Here is a 13884-nt window from a genome sequence, read left to right on the forward strand (position 1 = left end):
CGTTCATAAAAGCACATGCTGGTGCCATAAAGGTCACAACAAGGAAATCAGACCTCTTCAAAGTAAAACAAAGGGGTAACGAAATACTGAGGGAATTCGTATCCCGATTCCAAATGGAACGTATGGATTTGCCACCGGTCACAGACGATTGGGCCGTACAAGATTTCACCCAAGGTTTGAACGGGTTAAGTTCGACAGCATCACGTCGGCTGAAACAAAATTTGATCGAGTACCCGGCAATAACCTGGACAGATGTACACAACCGGTACCAATCAAAAATCAGGGTAGAAGATGATCAATCGGGAGCTCCGTATGGACCCGCGCATCAGAACCGCACAACCGTTAAAAATTAGAGGGAAATCAATAGAGAACAAAGATCGAACAGAGACCGATACTAGCCATACGTCACAGATCGGATGGACAACGGTTCAGCACGTGATACGGTTCGGAACAACCGAAGGACTGATCGGGAGAAAAATTCTCGGGGACTTATAAGCAAGAGCGGTTTTGATAAATATACTGATCCTATAGAAGTTCCTCGATTATCAGAATATAACTTCAGCATTGATACATCCGCCATCGTATCGGCCATCAGACGCATCAAAGATACCAGGTGGCCTCGACCCATGCAGACCGATCCTGCCCAAAGGAATCCCAATCAAATGTGCGAATATCATGGCACCCATGGCCACAAAATGGAAGGTTGCAGGCAATTAAGAGAGGAAGTAGCCCACTTATTTAGCAAAGAACACCTTCGGGAATTTCTGAGTGATAGGGCGAAGAACCATTTTAAGAACAAGGACTTCGGCAAGCAAAACGAGCTACAAGAACCGCAACACGTCATTCACATGATCATCGGCGGTGCCGATGCCCCTCACGGACCGGTGCTTAAATGCTCTAAAACATCGATTGTGAGTGAAAAGCAATCTCAAACTCAAGATTACACACCTATAGGAACTTTGTCCTTCAATGATGAAGATACAGAGGGAGTCATCCAACCCCATAACGATGCACTGGTAATATCCGTACTCATGAATAAAACTAAGATTAAGCGTGTGTTAATTGATCCAGGTAGCTCGGCCAATATCATCAGATCGAGGGTTGTAGAACAGCTCGTCCTACAAGATCAGGTCGTACCCGCAACTCTGGTTCTAAACAGATTCAATATGGCATGTGAAACCACCAAAGGCGAGATTACCCTATCGATAAACGTGGCCGGAACCATCCAGGAAACAAAGTTTCACGTAATCGAAGGCGATATGAGATATAATGCCCTTTTCGGAAGGCCGTGGATCCACAACATGAGAGCCGTACCCTCGACCCTACACCAGGTCCTCAAATTCCCAACATCGAGAGGTGTCAAAATAGTGTACGGAGAATAACCGGCTACAAAGGAAATGTTCTCCGTTGAAGAAGCAAAATCAATATCCTCGTCTTCGCCGATAAAAGGATCAGGTTCAGAAGGAGACATAATCGAAGAGCAGAGCACCAAATAGCAATCACAGACATCGGCTTCGACCCAGTCAGGTAAGCGAAACATTGAAGAAGATGATGATCGATGGATCCCTCGATCCTTCATAACCCCCGATGATTCTGATGCCACCAAATAAACAATTGAGGAACTGGAGCAAATCATACTGATCGAACACTGGCCCGAGCGAAAGGTATACCTGGGAACGGGTTTGAGCCCCAAACTCAGGAAGAAACGCATTCGATTTCTTATCGATAACATCGACTGTTTTGCCTGGTCCCATATAGATATAACAGGGATCCCACCGGACATAACGACGCACCAGCTAAGCTTGGACCCTAGGTTCCGACCGGTGAAGCAAAAAAGAAGACCCCAGTCTGAGGGAAAGCACGCATTCATAAAGGACGAGGTAACCAAACTTCTCAAAATAGGGTCCATTCGGGAGGTAAAATACCCCGAATGGAGCCAATGTGGTTGTAGTACCTAAAAAGGGGAACAAACTTAGAATGTGTGTGGACTATAAAGATTTGAACAAAGCATGCCCCAAAGATTCCTTTCCACTGCCCAACATCGATCGCATGATCGATGCCACGGCCGGCCATGAGATCCTCACCTTTCTCGACGCCTATTCCGGGTATAATCAAATTTAGATGAACCCGGACGACCGGGAAAATACTTCATTTGTGACCCAATATGGAATATATTGTTATAACGTAATGCCCTTCGAGCTAAAAAATGCAGGAGCTACTTATCAACGCCTAGTAAATAAAATGTTCGAAGAAAAAATAGGTAAATACAGGACATGCTAGTTAAGTCCCTGCGCGCAGAGGACTATTTGGCCCATTTGCAGGAAACGTTCGAGATTCTGAGGAAATACAACATGAAGCTCAACCCCGAAAAATGTGCTTTTGGGGTCGGTTCGGGAAAGTTCCTCGACTTCATGGTGTCAAATCGGGGAATCGAGATTAACCCTGATAAAATCAAGGCCATCGAAGACATTACCATCGTGGACAGCGTGAAAGCTGTACAAAGGTTAACGGGAAGAATTGCAGCCTTAGGCCGGGTCATTTCAAAATCATCTGATCGAAGTCACAAATTTTTCTCCCTACTCAAAAGGAAGAACGACTTCGCCTGGACACCAGAATGCCAACAAGTGTTACAGGAATTGAAACGATATCTATCGAGCCCACCACTGGTTCACACTCCAAAAACCGGCGAAAAACTGTACTTGTACTTGACGGTATCGGAAGTCGCCGTAAACAGTGTCCTAGTTCGAAAGGAGCAAGGTACGCAATTTCCCGTTTATTACGTAAGTCGGACCTTAGGAGAAGCGGAAACTAGGTATCCACACTTAGAAAAATTGTCATTTACGCTAGTAAACGCCTCCAGAAAGTTAAGGCCGTACTTTCAATGTCACCCCAAAAGCGTATTAACCACTTGCGCACTCCGTAATATTTTACATAGGCCCGAACTATCAGGACGATTGGCCAAATGGGCCATCGAACTTAGTAGGTACGATATCGAATATCAACCCCGTACGACCATCAAGTCTCAAATTTTAGCAGACTTTGTGGCCGACTTCATGCCAACCCTCGTACCCAAAATCGAAAAAGAACACCTTTTCAAATCAGGTATATCATCAGGGGTATGGACCCTTTTTACAGACGGGGCTTCGAATGTAAAGGGGTCCGGGCTAGGCATAGTTTTGAAACCCCCCACGGGTAACATTATTAGGCAAGCTATTAAAACTATCAGACTAACTAACAACGAGGCCGAGTATGAAGCATGATTGCAGGTCTCGAACTAGCTAGAAACTTGGGAGCAGAAGTCATTGAGGCGCATTGTGACTCTTTGCTGGTGGTGAGTCAAGTGAACAAAACCTTCGAAGTCCGAGAAGGTAGGATGCAAAGGTATTTGGACAGACTGCTTATCACTTTGCACCATTTCAAACAATGGACTCTACGGCATGTTCCGCGAGAATGGAATAATGAGGCCGATGCTCTTGTGAATTTGGGATCGTCGGTCGAGGTAGATGATTTGAGCTCGGGGACTGTCGTTCAACTTTCAAGATCGGTAATCGAAGATGGGCACGCCGAGATAAATTCTACTAGCTTAGCCTGGGATTGGAGAAACAAGTATATTAAATACTTAGAAAACGGAAAGCTCCCATCAAACCATAAAGATTCCAGGACCTTACGGACTAAACCTGCTCAATTTACGTTGGCCACTGACGGAACACTATATCAAAGGACCTACGATGGACCGATGGCAGTATTCTTAGGCCCGGGAGATACCAAATACATCCTCCGGGAAGTGCACGAGGGCACTTCTGGGAATCACTCCGGTGCCGACACATTAGTTCAAAAAGTTATCAGAGCAGGGTACTATTGGATCGATATGAGCAAAGATGCGAAAGAATTTGTTCGTAAATGTGATAAATGTCAAAGGTTTGCGCCAATGATCCATAAAGATGTGATAAATGCTATTCGCTCGGTAGCATTTAATAGAGAATATTCCATGGCATTAAGAGCTAGCAATTACCCGTTACAGGGAATTTGATATTTATGTTCACCGTTATATCTTCATCAATGTCCCTCGTAATTGACATTAAAGAAAGGCACGATCTTAGGACCTCCTTCCCTAGACATAGCTATAAATAGTGAGCTCAGTTATTATTGTAAAGGAGAGGAATTTTCTGGCAAATTTACGCTACATTCTATACAAAGCTTAATACTATCTTATCTTCTTACTCTTTGATTTTGTTGTTGTTGTGCCCAGAAACCTTGTTCCCGGAACTATTGCTTCTACTGTTTCGTCTATATTCTAAGGCTAAGTATTGCATAATGCTTTGATTATTTTATTATTTCAGGATCAAATTAATATATTTTTTAGAAATCACGTATAAATTCAACTGTACCGTTTTACGGATAAACAGTTTGGCACCCACCGTGGGGCCTAGACAGCCGTGTAATTAAATTGATCTTTGCCTTTTTCACTAACGTGCTTTGATTATTTTGTCTTAAAAGAATCATATAAAATGGCAGATAACATTGTTAACAACATGCACAACCCCGAGATTCGAGGGGATCAGCCTCATTTCGAGGACTCAATCAGTGACACCCACAATGAGAGGAATAGTGCCACATCGGTGCATGACATGCAATATCCTCGATATGTTCGGGAGACAACTCCCGATGATGCTGATGAGGAATATGTCGTTGACGAGGTAAGGGTCTTGCAAGAGCAACAGACAATCGCTCTAGGCCACCTCACGCGACATGATAAGGTTATGATGAAGTTGAAGTAGGCTTGGTCGGGAGCTTCAAATAATGCAAACAGACGAGATTCGATTCCTCTTGAGGCTCCCGTGAATCAAACAACGCAGAGGGTCGACAATAACACTCCCAAGTGTGAAATTGGCTCTGATGGGGCAGGGGGAGCAGATCTGGCCTCAATAACAAGAATGATCCCTTCAAGAATGATCTTTTACAGTTTATGAGGGAAGTGAACGCCTGCATGGACCAGATTCCGGGTGCGCCACCAGTGCTGAAAGGTTCGGGCTCGAAAAAGTATACTCAATTGCCATACAAGCCAAGTGCGGCACCAAAGTTAATCCCGAAGCGGTTCAAAATGCCTGAAGTGCCAAAGTATGATGGAACTTCAGACCCCCAGGAGCATATTACCACCCTACACAACGACGGTAAAGGGAAATGATTTAACTCCTCACGAAATTGAATCTGTATTGCTAGAGAAATTTGGAGAAACCCTCACAAACGGAGCCTTGATATGGTATTCACTGTTACCCGATCATTCCATAGACTCCTTTGAAATGCTCGTGAATTCTTTCATCAAGGCTCATGCCGTGGCTAGAAAAGTACAGGCCCAAAAGGCCGACATATTCAGGATTGTGCAAGGAGAGTCCGAGTTGCTACGAGAGTTCGTTACCCCATTCTAGAAGGAGATAATGTTTCCCCTGGCTGTCACGGATGAATGGGCGGCTGAATCATTCACCAAGGGATTGAATCCAAGGAGTTCAGATGCTTCCCAGAAATTGAAGGAAAACCTGCTCGAGTTTCAAGCAATGACCTGGGAAGATGTCCACAATCGGTATGAATCAAAAATAAGGATCGAAGATGATCAAGTTGGTTTTCTATCATCGACCAAAGGACAAGAAAAGAACAGAGAAAAATCAAACGATGATTATGACGCGGACAAACAGACTTCGAGGGGGCGGTCTTTTCCCTACAAATGGAATGAAGGCCGCAACAGAGGTTTCCAGACAGTACACAGGTTCGCCGCTGACAGTAGAACTGATCGCAGTCAGAACAATCGATCACTGCAGAATAAAGAAGCGTCAGGGTCACAAGATCCTTCTTACCCTAAGTTATCGAAATACAACTTCAACATCAGTATAGTGGATTTTGTGTTGGCCATGAGAAACATCAAAGAAGCACGGTTCTCGAAACCAATGAGAATTGATCCCAGCCAGAGGGATCCCAACTTGTGATGTGAATACCACATGATGAATGGCCATCGGACAAGGGACTGTCGACACCTCCGAAAAGAAGTGGCAACATTATTGAAGAATAGTCACCTCAGAGAATTCTTGAGTGACTGAGCTAAGAACAATTATGGTCGTAACAGGGATAACGCGGAACCCTCGAAAGCAGGAGAAGATCCCCCGCGTCAAACAATCAACATGATCTTTGGAGGGAACGATATTAACGAGGTTACCTCTTCAGCAGCAAAGAAGATGAAAGTATCAATAACGCATAGCAAAAGGCTTCGGGAAGACGATATCACTTTTACGGAGGAGGACGCAGACAGATTGTTGCTACCACACAACGATGCACTGGTAATTTTTTAAATGTTCCAGATTTTAAGATTAAACGTGTTATAGTGGATCCAGTAAGTTCGACTAATATCATATAATGGAGAGTATTGGAGCAAGCTAAACTCACCGGAAGAATTATTCCGGCCACAAAGCTCTTCACCGGATTCAACCTCGCAAGTGTGACAACTCGGGGAAAATTTTTATTACTTATGAACGTTAAATGAGTAATGAAAACAACTCTTTTCGAAGTAGTAGATGGTGATATGGGATACAACATCATTCTAGGAAGGCCATGGTTGCACGAGATGAAATCTATACCATCAACATATCATCAATTACTGAAGTTTCCAATGCCTGAAGGAATTAAGCGGATAAGGGATGATCAACCGACGACAAGGGAGATGAATGCAATTTTGGTCTCCAGTAGCAAAGTAAAGGAGCACGTGGTATAACAATTACAAGGACCGACACCTACTCCCGAACTAGATGAAGTTAGCCCAGGGGCGGAGGCGTCGGGATATTACCAGGTGCCAAGATATTTCCCAAGTTCCAGAAGATATTGATGCAACGAAGTCCACATCGGAAGAGCTGGAGCAAGTGGCATTATTTGAAGAATTCCTAGAAAGGAAATTCCTATTGGGGACATGACTGCACCTAGAACTCAGGTCCGACTTTATTAAATTCCTTAAATCTAACACCGATTGTTTTGCATGGTCGCATGAGGATATGACAAGCATCTCAACAGAGGTAGCCATATACAAGTTAAGCTTGGAAACCAACATACCTCCGATAAGATAAAAGAAACGCCCGATTGCCGAAGCCAAGAATAAATTTGTCAAAGAAGAGGTAACCCGCTTATTTAGTATCGGTTTGATCTAAGAGGTAAGATATCCAGACTGGCTAGCCAATGTAGTATTAGTTCCTAAGAAGAACAATAAGTTTTGCATGTGTGTAGATTATAAAGATCTTAACAATGCGTGCCCGAAAGACTCGTTCCCACTGCCAAACATCGATCAAATGATTGATGCCACGACCGGGCACAAGTTATTGAGTTTTCTCAATGCTTATTCCGGGTACAACCAAATTAAGATGAACTCGGAGGATCAGAAAAAGACTTCATTTATAACGAATTTCGGTATATATTGCTATAATGTGATACTCTTTGGGTTGAAAAATGCCGGAGTCACTTATCAATGACTCGTGAACAAGATGTTTGAAAATCAAATAGGAAAAACTATGGAAGTTTATATAGACGATATACTAATTAAATATTTAAACGCATATGATCATCTTAAACATCTGCAAGAAACTTTAGACATCCTAAGGAAGCATAATTTGAAACTTAATCCCGAGAAATGTGCGTTCGGGGTAAGCTCTGGTAAGTTTCTGGGATTTCTGATATCACAAAGGGAATTGAGGTAAACCCCGATAAGATCAAGGCCATAGAAGACATTCCGGACTAACTATCAAATATGGAGGAAGTCCAAAGGCTTACGGGGAGTGCCAGCAGGCTTTGAGGGATTTAAAGAAGTACTTGTCAAGCCCTTCATTGCTTTCAAAACCAAAAGAAGGTGAACTGTTGCTAGTTTATCTCGCAGTCTCGGAAGTTGCGGTAAGTTCAGTTTTAGTCCGAGAGAATGAAGGTACGCAATCTCCAATTTATTATGTTAGTAAAATTTTAACGGGAGCAGAAACTCGCTACCCACATTTGGAGAAACTGGCCTTAGCTCTTGTAGTCGCCACTCTGAAGCTGAGGCCCTACTTCAAATGCCACCCGATAGCCGTGGTGACTACTTTTTCTTTGCGGAATATACTCCATAAAGACAAACTCTCGGATAGATTGGCCAAATGGGCCGTCAAAATGAGTGAGTTCGATATAAAATATAAACCAAGGACTTCAATTAAGTCGCAAGTCTTGGCTGATTTCGTGGCCGATTTTAGTCCGGGATTATTGCCTCTGGCAACCAAGAAGGCAGTAATGGTGTCAGAATCGACATCAGGGGTTTAGACCTTATTTACAAACGGGGCTTCCAACATAAAAGGGCCCGGGCTCGGTATAGTCTTAATCACGTCTTCGGAGGAAACCCTAAGGCAAGCCATCAGAACGGTCCCTTTAACTAACAATGAAGAAGAGTATGAAGCTTTGATTGCAGGGCTCGAGTTGTCCTCGGGACTTGACTCTGAGGTTATCGAAATCAAATGCGACTCACAGCTGGTGGTAAATGCGATCTACAGGATATTCGCGACCAAATAGGAGCGCATGCAACAATACGTGGTAAAGGTTCAGGATCTGTTGGCGCAATTCCGGGAGTGGTCAATTACTCATATCCCAAGGGAAGATAACGCAGAAGCAGACGCATTGGCAAACCAAGGATCATCGACGGAAATAAAGGGATCGGAGTCCGGGGCGGTAGTACAACTAATGAACTCAGTCATGGATACAATGGTTACTATGAGGTAAACTCGACTAATTTGGTTTGGGACTGGAGAAATGAAATCATCGATTATCTCAAACACGGGAAGTTACCTGAAGACCCCAAAGCATCCCGAGCGCTGCGCGCCAAAGCAGTGCGATATAGCTTCAAGAGAGGCCAATTGTATTGAAAATCTTTTCAAGGCCCGCTGGCCCGATGCTTAGGCATCCGAAGCTAACTATGTCATGACAAAGGTTCACGAAGGAAAATCAGCCTATGGCAACAGAGTTGTTGCAACGGTTCAGAAACCGTTGCTATAGAGTTCTTATGGCAACGGTTGTAACCGTTCTAATAAGGCATAGGTACATTCCACACACTTCAATCATATAACCGTTGCATTTGTGTAAAAACCGTTCCCATAGCTATTTTTTTTTTTTGCAACGTTTCTTATAACCGTTCATATAGATGAATCTATTGCAACGGATCTGGGAAACAAAATCAATGGGAACGGTTATTAATCCCTCTTAATTATCCCCCTCCCCCCCCCCCCCCCCCCAAATTTTCCTCCAGCCCGCCAAAACCCCAAATTATTTACATTCGATTTTTTTTTTACTTGTGTTTTTTATGTAATAGTACTACTAATTAATTAAAAGGAGAAAGTAAAATATTAAGCCTCTCTCAAAGCTCACGCCCAATATCTCTGCCAAACCTCGCCCTCGCTGGTGACACCCATGCCAGTGACAGTCCTACGCCGGAGAAAGTCCGTCTGCCAACCTCCGTTAAGCCCACCAAATCTCAGCAAACAATTCTCAACTGTTAACCCTTAATTCGCACCATAAACAACCAGCTCTTTCAAACAATTCGAACCATCCAATAAGTTTAGGTTTTTTTCTCGATTAAGATCGGCTAACCCGTCAAGTTCCATAGATCCCTAATTCAAGGGTTTTGCTCGATTCTCATAAATTTCTGATTTATTTCGCATGTTTTTTTTGTTTTTTTGGTTTTGCAATTTCTCAACAATTGAGCCCTAATTCGCAGATTTCATTCCTCTTTGAAGAAGAATTTGCCACTGGTAACTGTAGAATAAATATCATCGTAAGTTCCTTTACACCAGATTAATTTATTTTAATTTTATTTTTAGGGTATTTGAGCGATGTACTGTTATTGATTGGAAATACACGATTTTTGTTATGCTGTGATCTTTTTTCTTGGGGAATATTGTGCTGATAATTTCACTGATAGACTATGGCTATCCGTAGCTTGTCCTCTCCTTGCTATAACATGAATATAGTCCTTTGATCGCTTATGAGGCTTTTGATTTTGAGTTTCATCACCTTCATTATTTCCCTTTGATTCCTCCATGTTAGCTGCTCCATTTTCTGTCTCATTACCTTCTACTTCTTGTTTACATCGCTTTGTTCTTGCATTATCATCACCTTCACCTCCCTAAAATGAAAATTTGATTAGCCACTAATTGCATTAGTTAAGCAAATCAAAATTATTTCGACTTTATAATAATCCTAACCATGTTTCCATTAGCGGGGGCATCTTCTTTTGTTTCCTCTTGAAGAGTTGTTTTTCTTTTTCTAGTAGAATTCAATTCAGTTGGAGTTTTTGGTCCTGTTTCTCCACTTGGCTCTAAAAGAGACTCATTAGAATTAGTGATAGGCCTGCCCAAATTTGTAGACATCAATTCCATCCTTGTTTGGCCCGAATTATTGATTTGCAAAGGGGATCAAGCTTGCTTCAGAAGGCAATTTTCCATTCCCTAATTGTTGAGCAGATCTATGTGTCAATTCCCCCAATAGACTTGTTCTACCGTTGCAACAATGAAGCTTCTGAAAATAAAAAGAGAAAAAGTGAAAGGTATATAAAGCAAAAAACCAACAACAAGATTCTCTTTAATCACCATAAACACTTTCCTAATGCTACAGTCTTCCTTAACTATACAAATCTTGGTATAGAAGATTAATCTCAGCACCTACAATTTAGTCTCACATGGCCATTTCATTAGCAAATAACTTGACATCAACTTTGTCCATCTATTTCCTCCACTAGTTTGCATGCTTGTGTAGTGATGAATAATGACAAATCGATATATTATTGAATAATATACCATTAAAGTATGAGAAATATTTCTGTCAGATTTTCATACATACTACTAAACTTTGCTTTTTATGTTTGTTTCGTCGAACTTTGCTATAACATGATCTTCAAATACTTGAAGATTAAAGAATATCTTATATATTCTTACAGTAGAAATCAAGTGATGAAGTTGTAAAAGAGTTGAATCAGCCCATTGGTCCAACTGATGAAGTTGTAAGAGGGTTGGGTAGATTTCTCGGCACATTGGCAAGGAATGGGATATTTTATCCGCTTAATATATTTAATTGGAGGAAACTAGACACAATAAATGATATGTGGAAATATGTCAAGGTTTGAAGTTTTCAATTTTTAATTTTCAATAAGCGTGGATGATATTTTATATTTTCTTACACTAATCAAATCGCACCAAATTTGTAGGCAAAATATAACATCCCCGAGGAGGCGAAAACATGGGTTTTTCGTTCTATTCAGGTTGTTTGGTGAAAGTATAAGAATCAATTGAAGAACGACCACTTTGAAGCCTATGCCAATGACGAGCTTCGAATGGAGAATAGGCCGGTAGATGTTTCGGAATCTCACTTTAAGGATCTTCTTAACTATTGGAACTCCGATTCCCACAAAGTAAACTTGAACACTCCAATCGCTGAATATGCTTTCCTTAAATAAAATATGAACTTGTCAGCTTTACATGAAAAGTTTTTCATAGTTTTTTTTATGTAACCAGGAAAAAAAAGAAGGAAACTTCTGATAATCTATCAAGTAAGGACATCTTTTTGTCTACCAGGAAAGTTAAAACCTAGTCGAGTATACAAAAGATCATATGAGGATACAATTAGTAAAATTGTACGAATTTTCTAATTTAAACTTTGTCGAGATCATTTCATAGTTCTTAATTATTGACTTAGTTTTATTTACTTAAGCTCTCTTCTTTTGAATTTGTTATGTAGGATGAAATGGAGAAAATGCAATCAACTCAGGAAAGTGAAGATGACAGTCAATCTGTAGACGCATTTGTATCAGTAATGGGAGTCGAGCATCCAGGTCGTGTAAGATTGTATGGACGTGGGGTTACCAAGACCGTCTTAAAAAGGAAAATGGAAGATTTTGTACCCTCATTAAATGCTACAGAGGACAGGATGCAACAGAAAATTGAGGAAATGGAAGAGAGGATGCAACAAAGGATGTTGGAAAAATTCAATGCACACAAGGATGCTTGGGAACAAAAAATTACACTTAATGTCGTTTCACAACTTCGACGTATTAATCCAGGATTACAAATTGATCATAACATGCTGAATTTTAGTACTCGTTCACCTGGAGAAGCTTCATCTGCTCAACAAAACGCTATTCAACTAATCAATCGCCTCTCTACTGATAGTAACAATAGAGGTTAGTACTTACTCCAAACGTTACACCTCTTCTTTTCTTTCTTTCTTCTTCTACTCCTCCTTATGTTACTTCTTCTACCACAACTCTCTTTCTCTGTTCACAATTTATTTCCTTCTTGTTCGCAACTGAGTGATCTCGCTTAAATAATGGGTATTGAAGTCCGATTAATATAGTAATGTTTTTTCATCTTCTACTGGTTGTGTGGCTTTCGATCTAGGGGCTAGTTTGATGTTGGTTAAGTGGTGAATCTTTAATTAGACTCTATTTGTGTCTTCGTGTGCTATTCGGATATTATAATCTCCTGCTTGACATCTAGTTATTGTTAGTCCATGCTTTTAGCCGATTAATAAATTAGCTTGGTTGTTCTATTGGTTGTTAGTTGTATTAAGTTAGTTTCTCTTGATAAAGATCTGCTAGTATCCATGTTTTAGGATTTAAATGGTTGTTACATGGAAATATGCGAGACACTACTGTTTTGTTACATGGAAATAATTAAGCCAACTATAGTTACTTGTGGTTGAGGTTTGCAGATTTGGTATTGAAGTGCTCATCTTCATTAGGTGAATGCAACTAGTTCTCAGTAGTAATATAGTGGCATAAATGATGTAAATCTTAATTTTCTTCTTGTCTATTGCTATGCCCGATGAAGCGTGTTGGGCCGTCTTTCTTAAGTTGTCGACGTGAAACTCGTGATGAGTATCTATAGTATAATATACTATAGATATTTTTATTGCTGTTATTTCTGTCTTGTTAATGGAGGCATTGCCTGTAAGTTGTAAAATGCTATTTATGAGTTGTAACTTTTAAATGAACCGCACGACATATTTTGAGGTATGCTTCTTATATTGGATTTGATTCATGGAGTTCTTTCCATCATATATATATTTTTAGCAGAATAACGTTAATGAGAATCCATCTATCAACTTGTTGTACGAAATGCTATCAAGTTGCCTCCTACAATTATACATTATGTTAAAAGCTTCATCATTGCAGTTTTGCCTTAAGCTATCCTAAAACAGTACGAAACAATAGTTGATATGGTCAATGCTTTTATCAAGCACAGAAATGTTCTGTAGTCTTACTGCTGCTATAATTTGAAGTGTTTCCCTTCTCAAAATTTTAGAATTGAATTGCTTGCTTTTTCGTTCATGCTTTTGCTTGAATTGTCAACTAGCGCTTGAAGGTAATGACTTGATTTATCTTTTTTATAGGTGGAGAAAATGGTGAAAGGGAAGATGTAGACATTGAATATCTACACCTAACTCAAGAAGATTTTTGGATTATTGCTGGAATTTTAGATGTTTTAAGAATATTTTATGCTAACTCTTGAATTGTAAACGCTTATGCATGCACTTGGGTGGGTTTGAACATTTTGCTTTGATGGATATTAATTACTAGTTGGTTTGACAATTATTTTGGATTGTAAAAGTTTATGAGTAATTTATTATGTGACTTATATAAATTTTGGTGTATTAAAATTTATAATTGTACAACATAGGGATATATATATATATATATATATATATATATATATATATATATATATATATATATATCATAGTTAATTAAGTTGTCGCATAGCCTACCAGAACCGTTGCAATAGGATACAAAATATATTTAAATAGAAAACCGTTGTAAGTAACCGTTGCAATATGAAAAACCGTAACAAT

At 40.4% G+C, this 13884-nt stretch overlaps 2 protein-coding genes across 11 annotated transcripts; one reads left to right on the plus strand and one right to left on the minus strand.

Annotated features, from left to right (window-relative positions):
• Positions 1 to 9368: 9368 nt before the first annotated feature.
• Positions 9369 to 13676, plus strand: LOC104110361 (uncharacterized). Of its 10 annotated transcripts, none has more exons than XM_018775661.3 (6): positions 9369 to 9814; positions 10976 to 11155; positions 11243 to 11446; positions 11550 to 11668; positions 11773 to 12214; positions 13426 to 13676. In XM_018775661.3, exons 5-6 carry the CDS (start codon positions 11779 to 11781, stop codon positions 13542 to 13544), a joined length of 555 nt encoding a protein of 184 aa, XP_018631177.1. In that variant the 5' UTR covers positions 9369 to 9814; positions 10976 to 11155; positions 11243 to 11446; positions 11550 to 11668; positions 11773 to 11778; the 3' UTR covers positions 13545 to 13676. The 10 variants fall into 10 exon arrangements, with proteins under 10 accessions (XP_018631177.1, XP_009618128.1, XP_009618121.1 ...); XM_009619833.4 differs by having other exon boundaries at positions 11550 to 11584; XM_009619826.4 differs by lacking the exon at positions 11550 to 11668 and having other exon boundaries at positions 9369 to 9661; positions 9758 to 9814.
• LOC108947547 (transcription factor bHLH77-like) lies at positions 9908 to 10418 on the minus strand. Its single transcript, XM_070190424.1, has 2 exons — positions 10245 to 10418; positions 9908 to 10165 (listed from the first exon to the last, which is right to left on the minus strand). Exons 1-2 carry the CDS (start codon positions 10416 to 10418, stop codon positions 9908 to 9910), a joined length of 432 nt encoding a protein of 143 aa, XP_070046525.1.
• Positions 13677 to 13884: the final 208 nt, after the last annotated feature.

This window comes from Nicotiana tomentosiformis, chromosome 12, assembly GCF_000390325.3.
Source record: "Nicotiana tomentosiformis chromosome 12, ASM39032v3, whole genome shotgun sequence".
In the NCBI taxonomy this organism is placed as follows: Eukaryota; Viridiplantae; Streptophyta; class Magnoliopsida; order Solanales; family Solanaceae; genus Nicotiana; species Nicotiana tomentosiformis.